The sequence below is a fragment of the Rattus norvegicus genome, chromosome 8 (assembly GCF_021556685.1).
Source record: "Rattus norvegicus strain SHRSP/BbbUtx chromosome 8, alternate assembly SHRSP_T2T, whole genome shotgun sequence".
Classification (NCBI taxonomy): domain Eukaryota; kingdom Metazoa; phylum Chordata; class Mammalia; order Rodentia; family Muridae; genus Rattus; species Rattus norvegicus.
In genome coordinates, this window is record NC_141541.1 from 71,121,982 (window position 1) to 71,143,841 (window position 21,860).

General features: G+C 39.7%; 1 protein-coding gene and 1 long non-coding RNA gene across 7 annotated transcripts in view; one reads left to right on the plus strand and one right to left on the minus strand.

Annotated features, from left to right (window-relative positions):
- The window catches only part of Pias1 (protein inhibitor of activated STAT, 1), a 100,798-nt gene that overhangs the window by 69,434 nt on the left and 9,504 nt on the right, over nt 1-21,860 (minus strand). For 2 of the 6 annotated variants that reach the window (XM_087561121.1, NM_001106829.3), the window contains 1 exon segment: nt 3,540-3,984. In XM_087561121.1, the coding sequence (XP_087417247.1) occupies nt 3,540-3,984 (445 nt within the window). 6 annotated transcript variants of the gene reach the window in all.
- On the plus strand, nt 5,637-14,439 carry LOC148004197 (uncharacterized). The gene is made up of 2 exons (XR_015627773.1): nt 5,637-5,726; nt 14,163-14,439. It is a non-coding gene; the product is annotated as an uncharacterized LOC148004197 (long non-coding RNA).

The following is a 21,860-nucleotide window of genomic DNA, read 5'->3' on the forward strand; positions in this document are numbered from 1 at the left end:
GGGCTGGGTGTGGAGGCTCATAAGCAATCAGGAGCCAGACAGGAGGGTTGCTGCAAGCTCAAACCAAGCCTCGGCTACACAGTGAGTTCCAAGGCAGCCTGGACCACAGAGTGAGATCCAGCCTTAAACACAAAATGCTTAGCTAAGAATCAAACAAAGACAGGCTACATGGGTTACATGGGTTACCTAGCAAGAATCTGGTCTTTAAGAAAAAATAAATAACTAAATAAGGCGCTGGAGTGAAGGAGGGTAGAGACTACACGATGCAAAGATATCTCAGTGGTTAAGAGCATGCCTTGCTCTTCCAGAAGACAAAAGTTCAATCATCAGCAACCATATCAGGTGGTTCATGTAAGTGGAGCCCCCAACACCTCTGGCCTCTTTGGGCACCCTCACTTACATGCATGCACAGACACAAACACTTTAAAAAAATTAAAAATAAATATTCAAAAGAAAAATTTCAAGACAGGGCTTTTTTCTGTGTAGACCTGGCTGGCCTGAAACTTGCTCTGTAGACCAGGCTGGCCTCGAATGCACATAGATCCACCATCTGCCTCTGTCTCCTCAGTGCTAGGATTAAATCACTAAGACATAAGGGTAAACTATGTTGTCACCTCAGCAAAGTGAGTTTAACTTTCTATACTCTGTCTAATATACTCATCTAGTTTGCATTTCTACTTTTCATAACAAAATTGATACACATATTAAATATCATCTAATTACATCAGTACTTGAACTTTGTTAGATAGCATGAGAGGTTAATTATTAAAACTAGAAAAAAAGCTTAAAAGCTAGATTCAACTAAATTCAAGCTATCAACTTTTTTCTTTCAAATATCAGATGATGTAATGATCATTCTTCAGATAGTATTTATATGAATAAATATAAACTTTATATAAACACAGATAAAGCCTTTAATATAAATTGGTAGAGAGCTACATCAATCAGAGAAGAACAGATGCTTAATTTATTAAGGAATAAAAGGAAATCACACAATCCTATGTACAAGATTCATCTATGAAAAACAAGAAATACCATGGGTTATCTATGTATACATTCAAACTTTATTTTTCAAAGAACATATACAAGCTTTATATGCATTAGGTAGATTCTATCTTGATTCAGTCATCTGAATAAAATGGGGGTGGGGGACTGGAGAGATGGCTTAGCAGGTAAGAGCACTGGCTATTCTTCCACAGGACCTAGAGTTTAATATCCAGCACCCACATGGCAGCTCACAACTGTCTTTAACTCCAGTTCCAGGGAATCTGACACCTTCTCACTATCGCATACAAAATAAAATTAAATAAATTTTAAAAAATAATAAAATGGAGTCGTAGGGATGGTTAAGCAGTTAAGAGCACTGGCTGCTTTTACAGAGGCCCTGGGTTCAATTCCCAGCACCTTCAGTTCCAGGGGATCTAATGGCCTCTTCTGATCCTTACAATAGTAGGTACCTATGAACAGGCAAAACATTTAAACACATGCACTAAAATAAATCTAAAAACATTTTTTTGTTTGGCTGATTTGTTTTTTGGACAGAGGATTTCCCTGTGCAGCCCTGGCTGTCCTGGAACTTGGTCTGTAGACCAGGCTGGTGTCCAACTCAAGAGATCAGCCTGCCTCTGCCTCCTGAGTGCTGGGATTAAATTAAAGACATGTGCCATCACCACCCAGCTCTAAAAACAGTTTTGTTTTATTTTTTAAATAATAAAATGGTGTGTTATAAAGTTCACGCTGTTTGTTGGGCTGACAAATTGCTCAGCATGTAAGGGCATTTGCCTTTGAGCCTGACTGACTGATCCTGAGGACATGCATGGTGGAGAAAACCAACTCTCTAACCTCCTACATAAGCAGTCACATGTGCATGCAGAAGTGGACACACACACACACACACACACACACACACACACACACACACACACAAATATTATAATAAAATTTGTGTTTGAAAATTCCTTCTTCTGGGAAATCCTGGGGAAAGCAACTAAAACCAAATACTTCCTCTATCAGTAGTAGAATTCCCGTAATGCTCCCAAAACCACAACCCCACACCCATGCACAAACGCTAATCAGATTCAGTGGATTATAAACAAACCAAGCAATAAAAAGAACCTGAAGTTAGGAGGGGTCATAATAAGGAGGGTCCAAGGAGAGCTGAAGGAGAAGAGGGTAGATAGGATCCAATACACTGTATATGCATACGAAATTCTCAAAGAATAAATTAAAAATCTAACAACAAAAAATCTTTTGCAAGAGACTGGTGGCATATGCCCCTAATTCCAGTAGAGGTAGAGACAGGAGGATCAAGAATTGGAGGTCATACTCTGCTTCATATGGAATGCCCGGCCAACCTGGGGTCCATTAGATCCCAACTTAAACAACACCCCACCTTCTCTAAAAGTACTCAAAACTTTTTCTTAATACTCAGCAATTCTTCAAACTGAAATGTTTAATATTAATGACAGGAATCAAGAAACATTTCTGTAAGAAACAGACAGGAAATATTTTAGGCTCAGGGGCATACATGATCTGTTACTTATACATTCACTAGTTTGTTTACATTTTAGGTATAAATAAAAAAATCTGATCTGGGGGCAGTAGCTCCTTCATGTAATCTTAGCACCAAGGAAGCAAAAGCAGGGAGACCCTCCCTCAAATATCAACAAAATTCTTCCATAAATATCACACAAAGATAAACCATTGGAGTTCGCTTGGCAGCCACAATTGCCAAACACCGATTTCTAACAAGCAGTGACCAAAAGGTCTGCTGTCAAAGTATATTATACCAAAGGCATCAAAAAAATCACAACAAAGTCAGTTTTGTTTGACATTAATAAAGCAAGATGACATAGTAGCAATTAAAGTGATTAATATGTTAATATATCGTACTCTGTACCTTTTGATAAGGCAATCTCAGGACAGGAAACCTAGTAACAGAAATGTCTGGCACTCATATTACCTATGAATAGGAGTTTGTGTATGTCACATGTGTATGGGTAAGACACATGTCTCCACTTACAAAACAGCAGCTGAAAGTTGATCACAACATCAAAACTTAAATTTCTTTTCATGATAATTAAAACTATTTACACATTCAAGTAATCCAAACTGGTCAGTCTGTTTTAGATGTCATCTACCACTGAAAATTAAGAACAGAATTTAGAGACTGGTGTAATTTGCTCTCAATTTTAATTCACAAGGGCTACTGTGCATTACTTAGAAGCCAGGTATGGTGGGACAAATGCCTCAGAGGGCAGAGACAGAAGGATCTTTGTGGGTTCAAGGACAGCCTGGTATATACTGAAAGACACAGGAGGACAGCCAGAGTTTATACAATAAAACTTGGTTTCAAATGTAGAATTTATTGTGTCTGACCCCATTGGTCATCACCCCACCTCCTTACTTTTGTCTAAACACCACCACTTCTGATATATTTGATTTAATTTAAACTCAAAAAATTCTCATTAATATTCTGCCAGTACTACCAAACATAAACTTAAGCACTGCATCACCAAACAGCCTCATATCACTCTTACCTAGACTGGTGGGTTTGATCAGTTCGTCCAGCAGGTCATAGAATGGTAGCTTTTGCAGCTTTATGTCCGGATGGACTGGGTGCAGCGCTGATGTGAGATGTGGGAGTTCCAGTTCATGTTTAGGTCCCAGAAGAGAAACAGGGAGTAATGGGGACGATGCAGGGTGACCATCGTAAGTGAGCTGTGGAATGGTGGATGGAGAAAGAGTCGCTGGCATAGGACTTGAATGTACGTTGGGGATAGACAAGTCCGCAGGTGTCATAATTTTCTGAGGGAACCGCCGCCTGTAGAGTTCTTTAATTTTCATTTGTACAGCAGGACTACAGCCAGCCTTTAACAAATGCAGGGCTTTTGTAAGAAGTTCGTGTTTGCGTCCGTGCTTGTTTCTCCCAGCGTAGCCCAACAGTACTTGGAGTTCAGAAACTCTAAGGCTCATAACCATTTGCTTAGGGAAAAAAGTAAAATGTAAAATATTAGTATCTGAAACCATAATTTACAATTTTAAAGTTTGTATTTAGCCTCTTCATATGGTTTGCTTAAATGCCATCCATTTTACCATTCTATTTAAACAAAGTTTAACTAATTAATAGCAAAGAAACTTTAAAAGTACTAGATATAAGTTTAGGGATTTCCATGTGAGATTGATTATGAGAGCCAGGATCCAGTTTATACTATGCAGGACCACATCGCGCTTTATCCTACTGTTTAGCAGTATCAACAAGCACTTCATAATTCTCCAGAAGCACAGACTGCGGACTGCAATAAGTAGTAACGTGCCCTCAGGAGTCTTCCCACTTTCTTGGGGAAAAACCTGTTAAGTATATTAAAGCCAGATCTCCACTTCAAAACTAGGTATTCACATTATCAATACTGCTCTATACTAACTCTAGAATTCAAGGAACAGTCGCTATCTTCCTGTGCTTGCTTACCTCTTAGTCTTTGCTTCTATACAGCTAGCTGGCAGTCTCATCAGATGCTAAAGCTTGCACTTCTCATTTAAGCCATCAGGAATTCCATCTGTACAACCATACTAAGTGAAGCCACACAACAGAAATCTTCTTACCTTCATTAATCTGTGGTCTCAATTTACTTATCACTGTTCGCTACTTCCCCCCACCTTCTAAGAACATGGAGATCTGATCACAATCTCGCCATTTAAAGCAACAGAAAGGGGAACCAAAGACCACACTGCTACTTATGGAAGCCCTGTCTCTGACAGGAAATGCCAGGAAAGACACACACCTGCAAGCTTATATTCATTAAATCCTCTATTCCTTAACTGTTGGATTCTCTGGCCCCATATCAAACACCAGCATACACAGTGGCTGTGTTGCCTCCCTACCTTCCTGTACCGCTCATTATAAATACCCTCTTTCTTTTCTTTTTTTTTTTTTTTTTTTTTGGTTCTTTTTTTCGGAGCTGGGGACCGAACCCAGGGCCTTGCGCTTCCTAGGTAAGCGCTCTAACCACTGAGCTAAATCCCCAGCCCCAATACCCTCTTTCTTGGCCAACACATTAGACCAATGGTTCTCACTAGTTGTGACCCTTTAACAGAGCTCCTCATGTTGTAGTGAGCCTTCCCCACCATAAAATCACTTTCATTGCTACTTCATAACTATACTTTTGCTAATGTTATGAACTGTAATGTAAATATCTTGTATTTTCCAATGGTCTTAAGTAACCCTTATGCAAGATTCATTTCAAGATTCCTTTGACTCCACCTTCCCTCCCAAAAGGGTCACAACCCACAGATTGAGAACCACTGCACTAAGGTAGCAGAATAGCCCCCAAAAGTGAGCAATGAATGACGTTCTCTAGTGCAATATAGATGATCAGTCAAAGATAAAGTCCTTCCACTGTTCCCACCTTCAGGACCAGCTTCACCAGCCTGTCCTAGCCGAGTGGAACTGTTTTACTGTCTATCTCTTCTAGCCATTTCTTGGGTATTTATCTCCACAATTATCCTGCTGCACTGTCATTTCTATCCATATGGCGACTCCTTGCCTGGACAGAGGGTCTCCAGGGCTGATGACTATTCTAGAACTAGGGCTGATGACTGTTCTAGAACTAGGACAGTCTATGACCATTTTATCTTCTGTATCTAGTACCGTTTGTTATTAACTATTTGGACAGTGAAGGAATGAACAAGAAAAGCAGGCAGAAGGAATGGAGGTGGCATGTGCTGTGGTAAATCATTCAAATCAATGTCCAAATTCTTGCACTCTGCAGAGGTATACAGAGATGTAACCCAGAGTTTGGGAACAAATTGCTGAGCATAATGGCCAGCAACTGAAACAGCAGCAATTGGGAGGCTGAGACAGGAGGATCTAAGTTTGAAGCTAGTTTGATATAGCTGTTTTCTTTTTGGATATTAACAAAGTCTGTAAATAGGACAACAATGGCATCTTCTCCCTACTCACTAAAACATCCAGGAAAAGTATAAAATAACTAGAAAAAAAGAACTTCCAGGCATAGTGGAACATAAGGGGAAGGGGACTGTATTGGCTCAAAATTCAAGGGTAAAATTCATTATGGTGGGGAAGTAACATAGAGAGGAGCTTAAAGCAGCTGACCACATCTCATTCAAAACTGAAAACAGAGCAAGGAATGCATTCATGCTATTCAACCCTTTTTCTCCATTTATAAATCCCAGAACTCACAGTTACTATTAACAGCCAGGGAATGGTATTGCCCACAGTGGGCAGGTCGTCCCACATTGATTAACAAAATCAAGATACTCCCCACAGGCATGTCTAGAGGCCCATTCCCAGGTGATTTTGGATTCTGTCAATTAACAAGAGCTAGTGGTCATCACATAGGCAAATGTTTTTGTTATAAAACGGGTAGGGAGGAGAGAACAACATGAAATTTTAAAGAGTAATAACTTCCCTTTTAATTCACTTCCATTCTCTAAGCCACAAACAAAAACAATTCAATAATTACCACAAATTTCAAAGATGGTAACTTTTGTCCTTAATGTGAGTATGAGTGTAGCACAGACGTATTATTGTATTTCTATGTATTGTCACTCACAATTTACATAAAGTAAAATCTCTTGCTTGAAGGAGCAAAGAAAAAGTTAAATGACAACATAAACCTGTCTGTCTCAAAAAAGGCAAAGCAAACAATAGCAACCATTAAAGCAGTAACTGACAAATATGCACTCAAAAGACAGCAGCTATCAAGTTAAGGCTCCTAGTTTGGATCTTTAAAATGAAGAGGACTTACTATCATAGTAAAAATATATGGAGGGGGAACAAACCACATGCCTTTAAATTGGGGGTGGGAATCAATTAAAAAATTGAACCAAGTTTACTTCAATTTCCATTTCAAGCTTCACCATTTGAACTTAAAAAAAGAAAAGTTATGGCTATGTGGGCTCAATTTACCATTAATTGCACCTGATAACCTTACACAGTGAAAGGAGAGGTGGTGTTTCTTGCTATTACTGGAACAGCTTTTGCACACTCTTAGGAGACAGTAATAAGCTCAGTATTTCAAAGAACTGAAGAAGGGGTCAGAAAAGGTCTAGCCAGCCATCTGAGGCATCACTCAAATGAAAGGCTGCAGAGAATTAATTCACGATGCAGAAGTCTTGACAACACACAGGAAAACAAATCATGTAAATATTTCTGAGATGTTGAAATGAGATATATTTTAATCTGCAATGTCCTTAAAACTCTTCATTTGTTAAAACTACTGCAAAATAAATACAACTAAGGATAACATTAACCACAAATGGCTTTTAGAAATCATCACCTCCTAGCGGATTCCAGCATTCTACTGATGAGATCCTTGGATGAAAAGAGTTCTGAGAATCCTAGGAGATTAAATGGTTGAAATGGGTATATTCTTCACAGAAGAGTATTCTGTGATCTTTCTAAATTGTTTTCTTTTTTTTTTCGGAGCTGGGGACCGAACCCAGGGCCTTGCACTTGCTAGGCAAGCGCTCTACCACTGAGCTAAATCCCCAACCCAATTGTTTTATTTTTAATCAGACAGATATATACACAATTTTAAAATTCTTTTTAAAATTTTGGTTTTTATTTATGTGATGTACATCTGCATGTGGACGCCCAAGGAGGCCAGGGGGCTGGGGAGGGGAGTCATCAGATCCCCTGGAATTGGAGTTATAGACAGTTATAAGCCATCTGATATGGATGCTGGAAACCAAACAGGTCTTGGAAATACAGCAAGTCTTTTAAGCCACTGTGTTCCCTCCAGCCACACATGCACATTTTTTAAAACTTCCTTTTAAAAATTTTAGTTATTTATTTTATCTGCATGAATGTTTCGCCTCAATGTATGTATGTGCACCATGTGCATACCAGGTCCCTTGGAGGTCAAAAGAGGTCACTGAACTAGAGTTATAGATGGTTGTGAGCTAACATGGGTCCTGGGAATTGAACCCTGGTCCTCTAAAAGAACAAGTGTTCTTACACCACTGAGGTATCTTCCTAGCCCATGTACACATCTTTAAAAAGCCTAATAGCTTGACAAGAAAGAGTTCTTTGTTGCATTCTCAATTTTAGCTACTGCTTCTCAAGTTTTCACCATCTGTACAAGTTAATTTTTCCTTAAAGGTATCTACTGACTTCCAGTTATAAGAAATAATGGTTTTAGCTGTCAAATCTCCTCACCTACATTCTTCCCATCATAATTTATGATTGAATTAATTGTCTCTGCTTTCTAATATTTAGACATTATTAGGTCTAAATAAAATTTATTGGGGTTGGGGATTTGGCTCAGTGGTAGAGCACTTGCCTAGCAACCGCAAGGCCCTGGGTTCGGTCCCCAGCTCCGAAAAAAAGAAAAAAAAAACAATTTATTGCTGAACCCAAAGTACATCACACACAGATACTTTTTTTTTTATATAATTTTGCTCTTTATACTTTATACCATTTTTATGCCTCATTAATAGTCTATGTACCTATCAATTCATCAGTATATTCAAACTTTCCTCTCAATGTATTCAATTACAAGATGTTAAGCTGTTTTAACTTTGACTGATTTTATTTTATATCTTTTATTTCCTTTTCCTGATTTGGCTTTCTTTTGAGTTGTCTTGTTTTGTTTTTGAGACAGTGTTGTCCCTGTATAGCCTAAGCTAGCCTGGGAACTTGCTATATAGCTAAGACTAGCTTCAAACTCTTTATCTTCTTATACCTCAGATCCGTGAGTGTTAGAACTACAGAACTCTTTCTTCCTAAAAATGTAGCCCTAGTAGCCAGCTCCAGGGCTCCAATATGGACAGTTAGATCTGAGCCCAGTGCACAGTTATGGTCACAGAATTCCCCTTTGATGTATCTTATGATCTCCCATCTGTATGCCACATTTCCTTGTCTCTGTTCCTCCTTTCTTGGCTTCTCTTATTGGGTTATTTTCTCCAATAGATTACTGAGAAAGGGGAATATAGAAGGTATCTTTCTTATTCCTTGCATTATACAATCAACATGTCCTCATACTCAATCCTCAAGTTTGGTTTAAAACGAGATTTAGAGAGAAAAATTTAAGCAGAATTTTGAATACATTTCTTTATTTTCTATTTCCAACGTAGGTTAGCCTAGGAACTGAAGAGAAGGCTCAGTAGTTAAAAGGACTGCTGCTCTTACAGAGTGCCCAGGCTCAGTTCCCAGCATTTACATGGTGGCTCACTACATCTTTAACTCCACTTTTAGAGGCTCTGACTCCTTCTTCTGGTCTCTGAGGGCTGGAGGCATGAATGGCACACATACATGGAGGCAGAACACTCATATACCTTTTAAAAACATTTTCTTAAACTCAGATGCTATGCTATCTACCTCTCAATACTTGGGGAGGTAGAGGCAAAGGGATCAGAAGTTCAAAGTTGCCCTCAGCTAAACTGTGTGTTTGATGCCAGCCTGTGTTCCAGGAGACCTTATCTCAAACAAACCACAGCCCCAGTACCATTCATCTCTAATCCTTCATGGTTACCTGTATATCGCCCATTGGGAAGCTTGCAGAATTTTCTCTTTAGGCATTCTCAAATTGTACAGCAATGAATTTTTAGCTTGTTTCTGCCTGGGCTAGCAACTGTTAAGCTTTTACATTTAAAGATGCATGTCCTGGAGGGTTTCTAACAGGTCTTCCTTCTGTGTTTCTTGTTCTCTTTCTCACAGCATGCCATTTAGATCCTAAGCTGCCTCCCCAAAATTTTTTTAAAAATAAAAAAAAAAAAATTAAGTGTCCTCAGGGAATTATAGTGAGGAACGGAATGTCCGTCATTCCAAAGACCCCCCAACCTCCTTTGTAGATACAAAACTTACACACATACACACACACACACACACACACACGCCCCACACCTATTCCCAACTACACAAGGGGAAAGAGTCCATTTGGCAATTAAATAGAAAGTGCCAGTTTTATACTCTCATTAGCTATGACCTTCCTTATTAAAACTTGTGTCAGGAACTGGAAAGATGACTCAGTGGTTACAAGCACCGACTGCTCTTCCAGAGGTCCTGAGTTCAATTCCCAGCAATCCCATAGTGGCTCACAACCATCTGTAATGGGATCCGATGCCCTCTTCTGGTGTGTCTGAAGACAGCTACAATGTACTCATTAAAATAAGTAAATCTTAAAAAAAAAAAAAAAAAGTAGTATCCACACTATGATCAAGGCTCCTGCAGCTAAACACGATCTCTTCCATTCACATTCTGCTGTGGTGGTTTCAGGTCAGTCACAAAGCAGACTCAGCATTCAGAGTCTTATCTACCATGACTACATAACCAAGTATAAACTAGAGTGAATTCTTAACAGACAAAATAAACAGTGAATGGTGTTATATTTCAGCTATAACATTATTTTCTGTAAATCTAAAGTTCTATAATTATATACCGTAAAGCCAGGCATGGCGACTCATGCCTTTAATCCAGCACTAGGGAGAGGTAGAGGACTGATGGAAGTCTGTAACCTACAGAGTTCCAGCCCAGTCTGGTACACAAAGTAAGGTGCACGCCTGCTAGGGTGCAAAGTCAGAGTGCTGCCCCCCCCCCAACAAATCAGATACATTAAGGAAAGAAAAGGAAAATAAATATTTTATCCATTATTTTAAAAGATTATTCAGTGAAACTAAATTCTTAATTCTGGACCATTCCTAATCTTTCCCATTAGAAATAGTTCATAAGCTGGGCACAGTAGCTCACGTCTATAAGCCTAACACCTGAGAGACTGAGGCAGGATCCCTGCTGTGTGAAGCCAGACTAGGCTACTACACAGTGAGTTCCAGAGTAGCCTTGGCTACAAAGAGGCATAGTCTTTCAAAACAAACAAACAAACAAAAAACATTTGAACAAACAAACAAGGAAAGGAGAAAAATAAAGATAGAAATAAAACAAAACAATTAATAACCAACTGGGAGATTAGCAATTTGTCACCAACCCCTAGGTCAACCAGAAAACCTAGTCAGACAGTTTCTAGTCAAAAGTAGTAAATCAGGTTGGCGGCATCCCTCTCCACGCTCATCTCCCTCCCAGTCTCTCGTCTGTTATTTATTTCTCAACACGAGACAACTGGAAAGTGATCTGCCGCACCAACCCTCCAGCTAGCACCTCCATCTCTCAGCCTCCATCCCATCGTACTGATTACACTATGCTCGAAAAAGATGACAAAATATTGTGATTATATGTAAACAGAGATGCCATTTTCCTTCAAGCAATGTGCAAACTTAACATTGTGAAAGGGTTGCCATGGTTTCCCTTTTTGATAGATGATTTACACGTCATCCCCATCTATGTCCTACCACGTTCCATGAAACATATGGCTATAGGCTTCAAAAAGCTCCTTCTTGTTAACATGAATACTAAAAATAACAAATCTAACTCAGGCTGTTTTAAAAATTTGGACACAGCATTAAATTTAGTTTAATTTAATTTAAAATTCTAGAATTTAAAACACTAACACATTGACCAACTTCATGTGCAGAGACAGGAAAATATGGTTCTTATTTAAGGAAAAGGCTGTTCTGCATGTAGATATGCTATAAAAACTTCTTCCATGGATGGTCAGGTACTTACTCCATACACAGAGGGAGCTTGGGAACACATGAGAGATGAACATGAGAATATATTATGCTAATCCAACACTTACTGCGTGCCATGGTGGTAATACTATGCATAAGATTTGTATTTTCATACTGATTAGACATTAATTTACCAAATTATAATTTGGGAGATCCACTTCCATTTTTAAAAAGGGAGACTGTGGGCTTCTGAGATGACCCAGTGGGTAAAAGTCCATGCTCCCACTAAGCCTAACTATCTGTTTAATCTCTGGAACCCACTAAATAGAAGAAAACCAACATCTGCAGTTGTTCTCTAACCTCCACAGATTGGCTATGGGGCAAGTGTGTGTGTACACACACACTAAAATAAAGGATTGCCATGAGTAGTGGCACATACCTGTAATTCTAGCACTTGGGAGACTAGGACAGGATTGCTAGTTCAAAACTAGCCTAGACTAAAAGCAAGACTGTCTCAAAAAAAATTTTTTTTAAATAAACAAACAAACAAGAAAGAGAGGGATAGCATACAAGTTCTCAATGATTCCTTAAACATTCAAAATTCTATACTGCTCTAACTATTAAATGAAATCTGCTCTTAGGAAATAGTTCATGCAATCAGTAGTCTTTTAATATTTGAAACATTTTCAATTATAGTGTTTTCACTGACTCAGGTGGATAAAAATAATAAAATGTGGTGCTGGAGAGGTGGTTCAGTGGTTGGGAACACTGGCTGCTCTTCCAGAGGACCCAAGTTCAATTCCCAGCCCTCACGTGGGAGCTCACAGCTGTGTGTAACTCCAGTTCCAGAGGATCTGAGACCCTCACGCAGACATGCAAGGAGAGCACCAATGCACATTAAAGTTAATAAATCTTTAAAATAATAACAATAGTAGTAATAAATTGTATATGTTAAATGTCTAAATGAGCCTGCTACATAAGTTCTAGTAAACAGGATTTCTTTTCTTAGCACAGATTTGACTCACAATACAAACTGCTAGTAATTCCTACCATATATATAAGAAAACTGACACTGAACTTGAGGTCTGACTATAAAATGCTGATGCTTGACCCCAAGCCTCCTGAGCTCCTTACAACTAACCAACACCAGGTCTTACCTAGCACAAAGCTTTGCCAGGATACACCCAGGACAGACTCAGGAATGGTGGGAGGGAATACTGAAGGGGAGCCACAGAAACGAGACAACAAAGTAAGGAAGCAGTGGGATAAGAACATGGGTGGCAATGGAATGTTACAAAAGCTGACTTTAATGAAGTAACCTTTAGTACGGTAAGCTTAAACAACAAGGCTTCTAGCTAAAGTCACACCCACCAGCAGGAGCTGTTTATCTTCATGAAAGGTAAGAAGGAAGTGGGACAAAGAAAGTGGGACGTCTAAGAGAAACCATAAGTTGTGTTCTGTATTCAGGCTATAGGTGAGTCTTTGAAAAATCAGTACTGTCAGGGGGCTGTCAGTGGTTAAGAGCAATAGCTGTTTATCCAGAGGACCTGGGGTCAATTCGCATGTAACCTCCCACATACTGGCTCACAGCTGTCTGTGACTACAATTCCAGGGGATCTGATGCCCTCTTCTGGACTCCAAGGGCACCAGGCAGACATGAAGTGCACAAACATACATGGAGATATATTGAGAGGCCTAAACAGAGATGAACTTTTAACACACACACATGCACACACAGAATGTATTCTATAAAGTACACAAGGTCTCTCAAATTCTGGATCCCAGGACTCAGACAGGAAAAGCCTGAAGAGCCTATATCAGAACTACCTCAGAGCACCAAGAGAGTTTACTTGAATTTACAGAGCTAGAAGGGTAAGAACTCAGACTCCAAAATCAGATCCCAAGTCCTACATTTAACCTGTTATAATGTAGAGAGGCTGGGAAGGATCACTTGACATCAGGAGCTCAAGATCTACCCAGACAACATACTGATCCTGCTGAAACAGTAAGCTCCAGCTTCAGAGAGACTAACCACCAAGGAGATGCCCAGCATCAACCTCCAGCCTCCACAAAGGCAAGCACACTTACCCACTCACATTAATATGATACACACACACACACACACACACACACACCCACACACACACACACACACCCTGCCCCTCGTCAGTTCAATGGTCAGCCATACAATACCAAAAGCCCATATCTCAGCAGAGCAGGGAAGATCAAGAGTTAGAGGCCAGCATGGACAACGCAATGACACGCTGCCTTACAACATACAACTAAAAAAGTTAATGTCATTCAAATTTATTTTGCTATTAATAGATTGTTGTAATTTACCTCAGCAAACACTATTTTAAAAATAAATGACATTAAAAAACAACAACCACCCATTGAGGAGGGAGGCAAGAGGCTAGGAGAGAAGAGAAATCCTAGAATTAAAGAAAGCACTTGCCATAAACCTCCCAGCACTGAGTCCTCACCACTTGTTCACATACAGACACACCTCATTCCTTCATATATGCAAACAAATGTTTGAATAAAAATTAAGCTATTTCACTAAACTGAGAATCGGAAGCAAAATCTGTTTCTAGAACAAATACTCAGCATTGCAACTCTGTACTTGTTACTTTCCACAGATTCTGGAAAACACTAACCAATTCAGGACGAGATGTTTACTTAGAAAAAAAAATGTACTGAACAAGAATGGACCACTGAGGGCTGGAGAGATGGCTCAGCGGTTAAGAGCGTCCGACCGCTCTTCCAGAGGTCATGAGTTCAATTCCCAGCAACCACATGGTGGCTCACAACCATCTGTAAAGAGATCTGACGCCCTCTTCTGGTGTATCTGAAGACAGCTACAGTGTACTTATATATAATAAATAAATAAATCTTTAAAAAAAAAAAAAAAAAGAATGGACCACTGAACATGCAGCAGACTTTAACCTAAAAGAACTGCCCAATCCTTCACCACTGACACTGTTTACATGCACGTGATGCTTCTAATTAAAAACAGATCTTATTTTTCCTTACGATGGGTACAAAAAAAGAGTCAAGACAAACTTTTATAAAATAAAAGCTACATACAGCAAGAATTAACTTTCTAAAAACAGTCTGGAGTTAAGGATTATTAATTAGCATCCCTCCCATTAGTCTGCATTATTCCTGAGACTATCTAATCAGGAGGAACAAAAAATTATAAACAAGATTACCTTGTCATCCAACTCTACCACTCCTGGGTATGTATACCCAAAGGAAACTAAGTCAGCATAAAGCAGAGGTATGTATGTGCAGACAGCCTGTTTATGGCATTAGTCACAACAGCCAACCCTGGATCACCTAGATGTCCATCAACAGATGCAGAGGTAAAGAAAATGTCATGCATACTCACAATGAAGTTTTATTCTCTCATAAAGAAGAGTAACAGGAAATGGATGAAACTGGAAAGCACCATGTTAAGTCAAGCTCAAAACATGTGGAATCCAGAGTGTGCACATGCACATGCAATTCGAGTGCAAGGGAATATCTGAGGATAGGAAGGGGAGCAGCAGGAGTAGAACTATAAGGCAAGACAGGGAGGGTGTGTAAACAAAGTACGTTATACATTCATGGAAATGTCATCAAACCAGCATTTTGTATAATGAATGTGTACAACTGAAAAATTTTTAATTCAGTTTTTAATTACACTAACTTTATGTTCTTTTCTTTAATCATGGTTCAGTTAAATGCAAAACACTATGTTTTGTGTTTGTGTGTTGTACATGTGATATGTGAGTGGTATATGCCTATGTACATGTGTATCATGTACGAAACCAGTACTTACAGAGGCCAGATGCTGCTGCTGGGTATCCCACTCTGCTCATCTGTCCTATTCCCTTGACACAGCGTCTCTCAATGAATCTAGAGCTAGGATGCCAACCATTAAGGTCTAGCAATCCTCTAGTCTCCAGCTATTGATGACAAACCTTCCCTTTGGAGTAACACAACACACATGTCTATTCAATCCAGATAGGGACCCAAAGACAAAGTACAGATACTCCAACTTGGTCAATCCTAAGTTTTACTGAGGTTACTTTCAGAAGTATGAGTGAGTGGTTACGTACAAGAGCAGAAATAACTCAAAAACAGTTGCATCACCAAAGACCCACCCCAAATGACTGACAGCTCACAAAAATTAGGAAATCTGTAGTACATGGCATAGCCTTCAGAAAGTTCAACAAGTTGGTGTGTGTCTTTTCCAGGTGACTTCGGTCTAAACAACTTCTAAGTATCTCAACTGGGTTTTATTTTTCCCAGGCAGCTGGTCTGGTCTCAGTCTTCTTTGAAGCTCAGCTTGTCTGAGTTTCTTTACAGCTCTGTTCAGCTAGTCTCAAAAGGAATCTCAGCCTTTACTCTGACAGGGGTGACCCTAGTGAATATGAGTTTCAGGGACTTCCTAAGTTGTTTGAGTTGTTTACCTTCCTGATTAAAGAGCTTTCTTGCAGGATGGAATATTTCAATCTCAAAGAAGCTGTTTTATACCTCTATTCTCCACAGTATTGGAGTCATAGGCCCATGGCTGCATCTAGCTTTTAACCTGGGTTTTAGGGACTTGAACTAAGGCCCTTTTTAGCACCAAATCATCTCCCAAAATCCCTCTAACCTCCCCCTTTTTAAAATTATTTTTTATATGTAGTTATTTTGCCTGCACTTGTGTCTGTGCACTACTTGTGTGCCTGTGAAGGCCAGAAGAGTTATGAGATCTCCTGGGAGTTACCGTGTGGGTACTGGGAATCAAACCTGGATCCTCTGCAAGAGTAGCCAGTGTCTTAACAGCTGAATCATCACTCCAGCCATTGCACAACTCTTTAAAAGGTCTTTTACCTTTAAGAGGCTACAATACTGTGAAATCTCATTAGAAGGACATGTAGACCAATGTTTCTTTTCCAGTCTTTCCCAGGCTAGCCTTAGACTCCCTATGGAACCTAGGTTGACCTCAAACTTGCAGCAATCCTTCTGCCTTAACCACTCAAGTGCTAGAGTTATAGACATGTACCTCATCTCGTCTTCTTCCAGTCTTAAAATCCTACAAAAACACTGGAAGAAAGGAAAAGTCAGTCTTTCAGAACCCATCCTGAGAAGTAAAGATGGGCTGGAATGACAGAACCGTAAGGGCAGACAGAGGGTGGGGTGACCTAAATGTATTATATGCATTGTCGTAAATGAAGTTGTCAAAGAATGGGGAGGAAAAAGTGTAGACAAAAACGTAAAAGCACCCAATCGTACAGCTGTTTGGCTTTCATCCCAAAAGGGAGAGAGAAAGAAAACAAACATGTAAATTATAAATCAATCACAGATATATTTGCTAGAGTTAAGCTCTGCTAGAGAGGAAATTATTAGCTACAATTGGGTTAGAGCACATTTCATAGACTGCTCATTTGTCCATACAATTCTCATCCATGCCCACTGAAAAAACACAATGCAGGGTTGAAGCCTAACCTCAAAAAACAAACAAAATAAACAACACAAAAGCAAACAGTCCTCATACCTTACGATCCAAAGCGCTTCCAGCACATTCATTCAGCACACCAGCTGCTGAGATACAGCGCATCACTAAACGCTGTGGGCTGGCTAACCTGTTAGCAGATGCTTTTTCTATAAGCAAATGGTTTTTTGTCTTTTAAACTATAAAAAAAATGTAAGAAATGGAGTAAAAGAGATAGTCTCATTTGAAACTAGAAACCCCTGTAGTATAACTTCATATTTTCTTCAAAAAATACTTACATTATCACAGTTTTTATATTCTTGAAAATGAAAGATACTCCCTCCCCTTTGTGTTGAATCCATCAATACTGTGTTACTAGGGTTGGAACTGAAGCTCAATGGTAGAGCTCTTTGCCAGTCATAGAAGTGGCCCTGGGTTTGAACCCCATGACAACAAGAAAAATCTACTGTATTACAAATCAAACTAGAAAACATTGTATTTTGTCTTAATTAGGGTTTCTATTGCTGTGATAAACACTGTGACTGAAAAGCAACTCCAGGAAGAAAGGGTTTCTTATTTCATCCTAGTATATCCTGTGATAACAGTCCAACACTGAGGGAAGTCAGCACAGGAAATCAAGCAAGGCAGGAACATGGCTAGAAACTGATGCAGAGACCATGGAAGACTGCTGCTTACTGGCTTGTTTCTTATGGCTTGCTCAGCTTGCTTTCTTATAGTACCATAGTACCCAAGATAAAAGGTTGGCGCCATCCACAGTGAGCAGGGCCCTCTCACATCAGTCATCGATCAAGAAAATGCACTAGAAACTTGTCTACAAGTAAATCTAGTGATAGCATTTTCTCAGTTAAGGTTTGCTCTTCCAAATGACTCTAGGTTCATGTTAAGGTGACACAGAACTAGCTAGCACAGACTTGCATTCACTTGTACACTTCTTTGACAGAGTCTTACTATGTATATGTAGGTCAGACAAGTCTTGAATTTATATACCACCAGATCCAGCAAAACTTTTTAAAAAATTAATCATTTAAACCTGTGTTGTAGTAAATGATATAAATAAAAAACAAGACACCAACCCTCAATATCACCGGCAACATAGGCCACATGGCCCTGCAGAGTATCATCTCAGTCGAACTGGGCAGACTCTGGCCCAGAGCTCTCAAAATGTTTCTACCAGACTTTCTAAGTCCTCAATTTCCATCCCGCATTGCTGAAGGCTACTCTCTGGGCCCTGCTGAGATCCTGCCACCAAAGCTAGCCCCAGAAGTGGCCGCCCTTCTAGTTCCAATGGCAAAGGTCGCTGCCATGCCAGCCCTATTCAGCCAACAACCCCCTGTCATTATAGTCACAACTCCCAGTTATCCATTAAAATCACAAACCTATAATGAGCCAAGTGCAATGAGACACGCTTTTCATCCCAATACTGGGTAGACATCTCTGATTGCAAGGCCAGCCTTGACTATACAACAAGTTCCAGGACTACATAGTGAGACTCTGTCTCAAAACAAGCAAACAAACTAACAACAACAACAACAACAACAACAACAACAACAACAGTAATGAGTAAAACGGAGAGATGGCTTAGCTGGGGAAAAAACTCAGGTTTTCTGGAAGAACAGATAGTGTGTTAACCTCTGAGCCATCTCTCCAGCCCCCAAACAGCAATTTCTTAAAGGCTGTTCCAATACAAGATCTGAAATCCTAACAATGAACATTTGTTATTTATTAAAAGTCACTTTGAAAATCAGGTGTGGTAGTGCATACCTTTAATCCCAGCACATGGGAGACAAAGGCAGATGGATATTTGAGTTTGAGGCCAACCTGGTCTACAAGAACCAGGACAGCCAGAGCTATACAGAGAAACTCTGTATCAAAAAACTAAAGTCATTTCAAAGCATGATGGTACACATTTGTAACACCAGCACTTGGTAGTGCAAAGAGGAGGTCGGAGATCAGTGCCTGGAATAAAGCTCTATTTAGTAGAGTGTTTGCCTAGCAGGAAACTCTGAAGACCTGGGTTCAATTTCTAGCACTACGCAAACCAAGCACTGTAATATACACCTATAATCCTAGCACTTTAAAAGTGAACATGGAATGATCACAAGTTCAAGGTCACCTTAGGTAATAGAGAACTTGAGGCTAGCCTGGGACCCTTTCTCAAAACAACAAGAACAACAAAAACAAACTTAAAACCAGCTAGGACTACATGAAATCCTATCTCAACAAACAAAATTCATTGATCTAACCTCCATTCCAATTGATCTTTTTACGCATACATGACTTTTTAAAACCATCCACTGGTTATTTAAAAAAATATTGAGTTCAGCCAAGCATGGTGATTCCACACCTAAAAGAGGCAGAAGGGTCACGATGAGCTATATCCACAGTCCAAAGCCAGCCTAGGCTACCTGAAGTCTCAGAACAACCGAGAGTTTGCCCAGTTCCACACTTCTTCAAACTGTGATGCAGCCCACTACTGTCAGAAGTGTAGCTCACTTACTCAGATCACACCAACTGCATCAAAGGAGTCAAGTGTGGAATCTGTCAAACCCTTAGTGGCAAGTGCAGTAGTTTTCCAAAATTCAATTTCCCCTTGAAAGCTTAAATTTTATCATTAGCAATGAATACTGTCAGTTGTTTTCCTTGTAGTGACAGGCTCACTTTATTTTCAAGAAAATGTATGCCAAATACCACCCATTCTGTATAACCATACTTTGCCAAGCAATTATTTCAAATAAAAATAGTGTTTTACTTAGAAAGGCAGCTAGTTTAGTTTGCTGCTCAACAACTGCACAAAGCCTTTTTCTGAGCTAATAATCAGGCCTGCTATCAGGAGAAGCACTTCAAACATGCTTTAGAAAGTAAGCAAAGAGGGGTTCAATGACAAATCACTAACTTTTATTTCTTCATCAAGGGTATTAAAAATGTAACCAGTCAGTCTTCCTACCTTCCATGTCACACTATGTGTGTGCGAGAGAGAGAGAGAGAGAGAGAGAGAGAGAGAGAGAGAGAGAGAGAGAGAGAGAGTGTCTTAAGAGTTAAGAATCACATTGAGGACATCAGGCAAACTAGGCAAGCACTCTACTACCCAGCCACATAACCTGTTCAGTTTGTTTTATCTTTAAAGCATTTATCTTTTTCAATCCAAAAGTCTGATGAGGAAGAATATACCACCGGTATAACTCAGTCACACCACAGCAGGGATCATGCAAATCACAATAGCTTTATTTACCACTGATGTTAGAATTTTCAGCATGTCAAACAATGTTCTACTGGTACTAGAAAAATGGTTTTGACCTAGAGATACCCAGGGAAACATCAGGAGTCTGAGAAACAAACCCTGAGATGGTTAATAGTTGACTTATAATCACAAAACACATACATTTTCTGCTTAAGTAATTAATCATATATATTCTCAAGTATCTCACATTCAACACATAAAGGAATGGAAGAATGCAACACTTTGTAAATAATAAACAAATACTAGCTACCACACTATAATCCAAGTTCTAAGCATGAAACGTTATGGTTTGGATATGAGTTCAGAAGCTTGTTCTCCGGCAGCAGTACTATTTTAGAAACCAGTGGAAGAAACCTTATGAGTGGGGCAGTGATGGAAGAAGTCAGTCACCAAGAGGTGCTTTTGAAGGGTGCCTTATCCCTGGACCCCTCCTCTCTCTGGTGGCTCTCCTATCAGCTCCTGCCACTATGATGTTTTGCTCCACCACAGGCCTACTGTAATGGAGCAAACATGAGCTGAACCCCCTGAAATCAGGAGCCAAAGTAACCCTCCTCTCCTTAGCTGCCCAGGCCATGTCCTTTGTCAAGTGTCAGAGCCTGACAACTCCTCCTCCTTGGCCCTTTTCTGGGTAACTTGCAGAAACCTGGAATATACACCAATGACTTTGTGTTCTCTCTCTCTCTCTGTCTCTGTCTCTCTCTCTCATCCATCCATCCATCCATCCATCCATCCATCTATCTATCTATCTATCTATCTATCTATCTATCTATCTATCTATCTATCTTCAAGACAGGGTCTCATTGTGAACTCCTGGCTGGTCTGAAGTCACTACATATGTAAACCAGACTGGCCTCCAGCTGTCCCAGTCACCTGAGTACTGGTGATCGAAGGAGCCACCATCCCAGCCACAATGATTTTAAAATACTGGAAATATATTTACCTCATACATATGTGTAAGTACATGTCAACTAAAAAGATACTATGATATAAATAAAGCACCTTAAAAATAGGAAAAAAATAACCTTTGGAGAGATACTTTAAAATCTTAAAAACATAAACTATATATTTACTCTGAAACTTACCTGATCCTTAAGAATAAGACCCATGTGACAGTGTTTTAAGAAGACACCTTAAATTCACCATATAAGTACAAGTTAGCATGCTAAGTTCTATTTTAAGCACTGTGCCATGAAACTAGAAACAAACTCGCTCACATTCAGAAACTCAAATGCAGAAGTGTCTTGTTGTTCACTGCCAGAACCTCATAAGGCCACAACCCACTTCTTCTTAAGCCAACACCTCCTTCACTGTTACATTCATCAAATCTACTTTTTGTTGTTTTGTTTTGTTTTTTTTCAAGACAGGGTTTCTCTGTGTAACTCTGGTCATGCTGGAACTCACTCTGTAGATCCAGCTGCCTTAAACTCAAGAGATCTGGCCTGCCTCTGCGCCTCTGCGCCTCTGCGGGACTTAAAAGGTGTGCACACCTCCACTGCCCGGACCTGTCACATCGATCTTTAAATCCAACCCCAACGCTAATACTGGACTAGCTACATTAAAGGTGGTACAGCTAGATAAACAGCTCAATGGTAGAACATGTGCTTAAGCATGCAC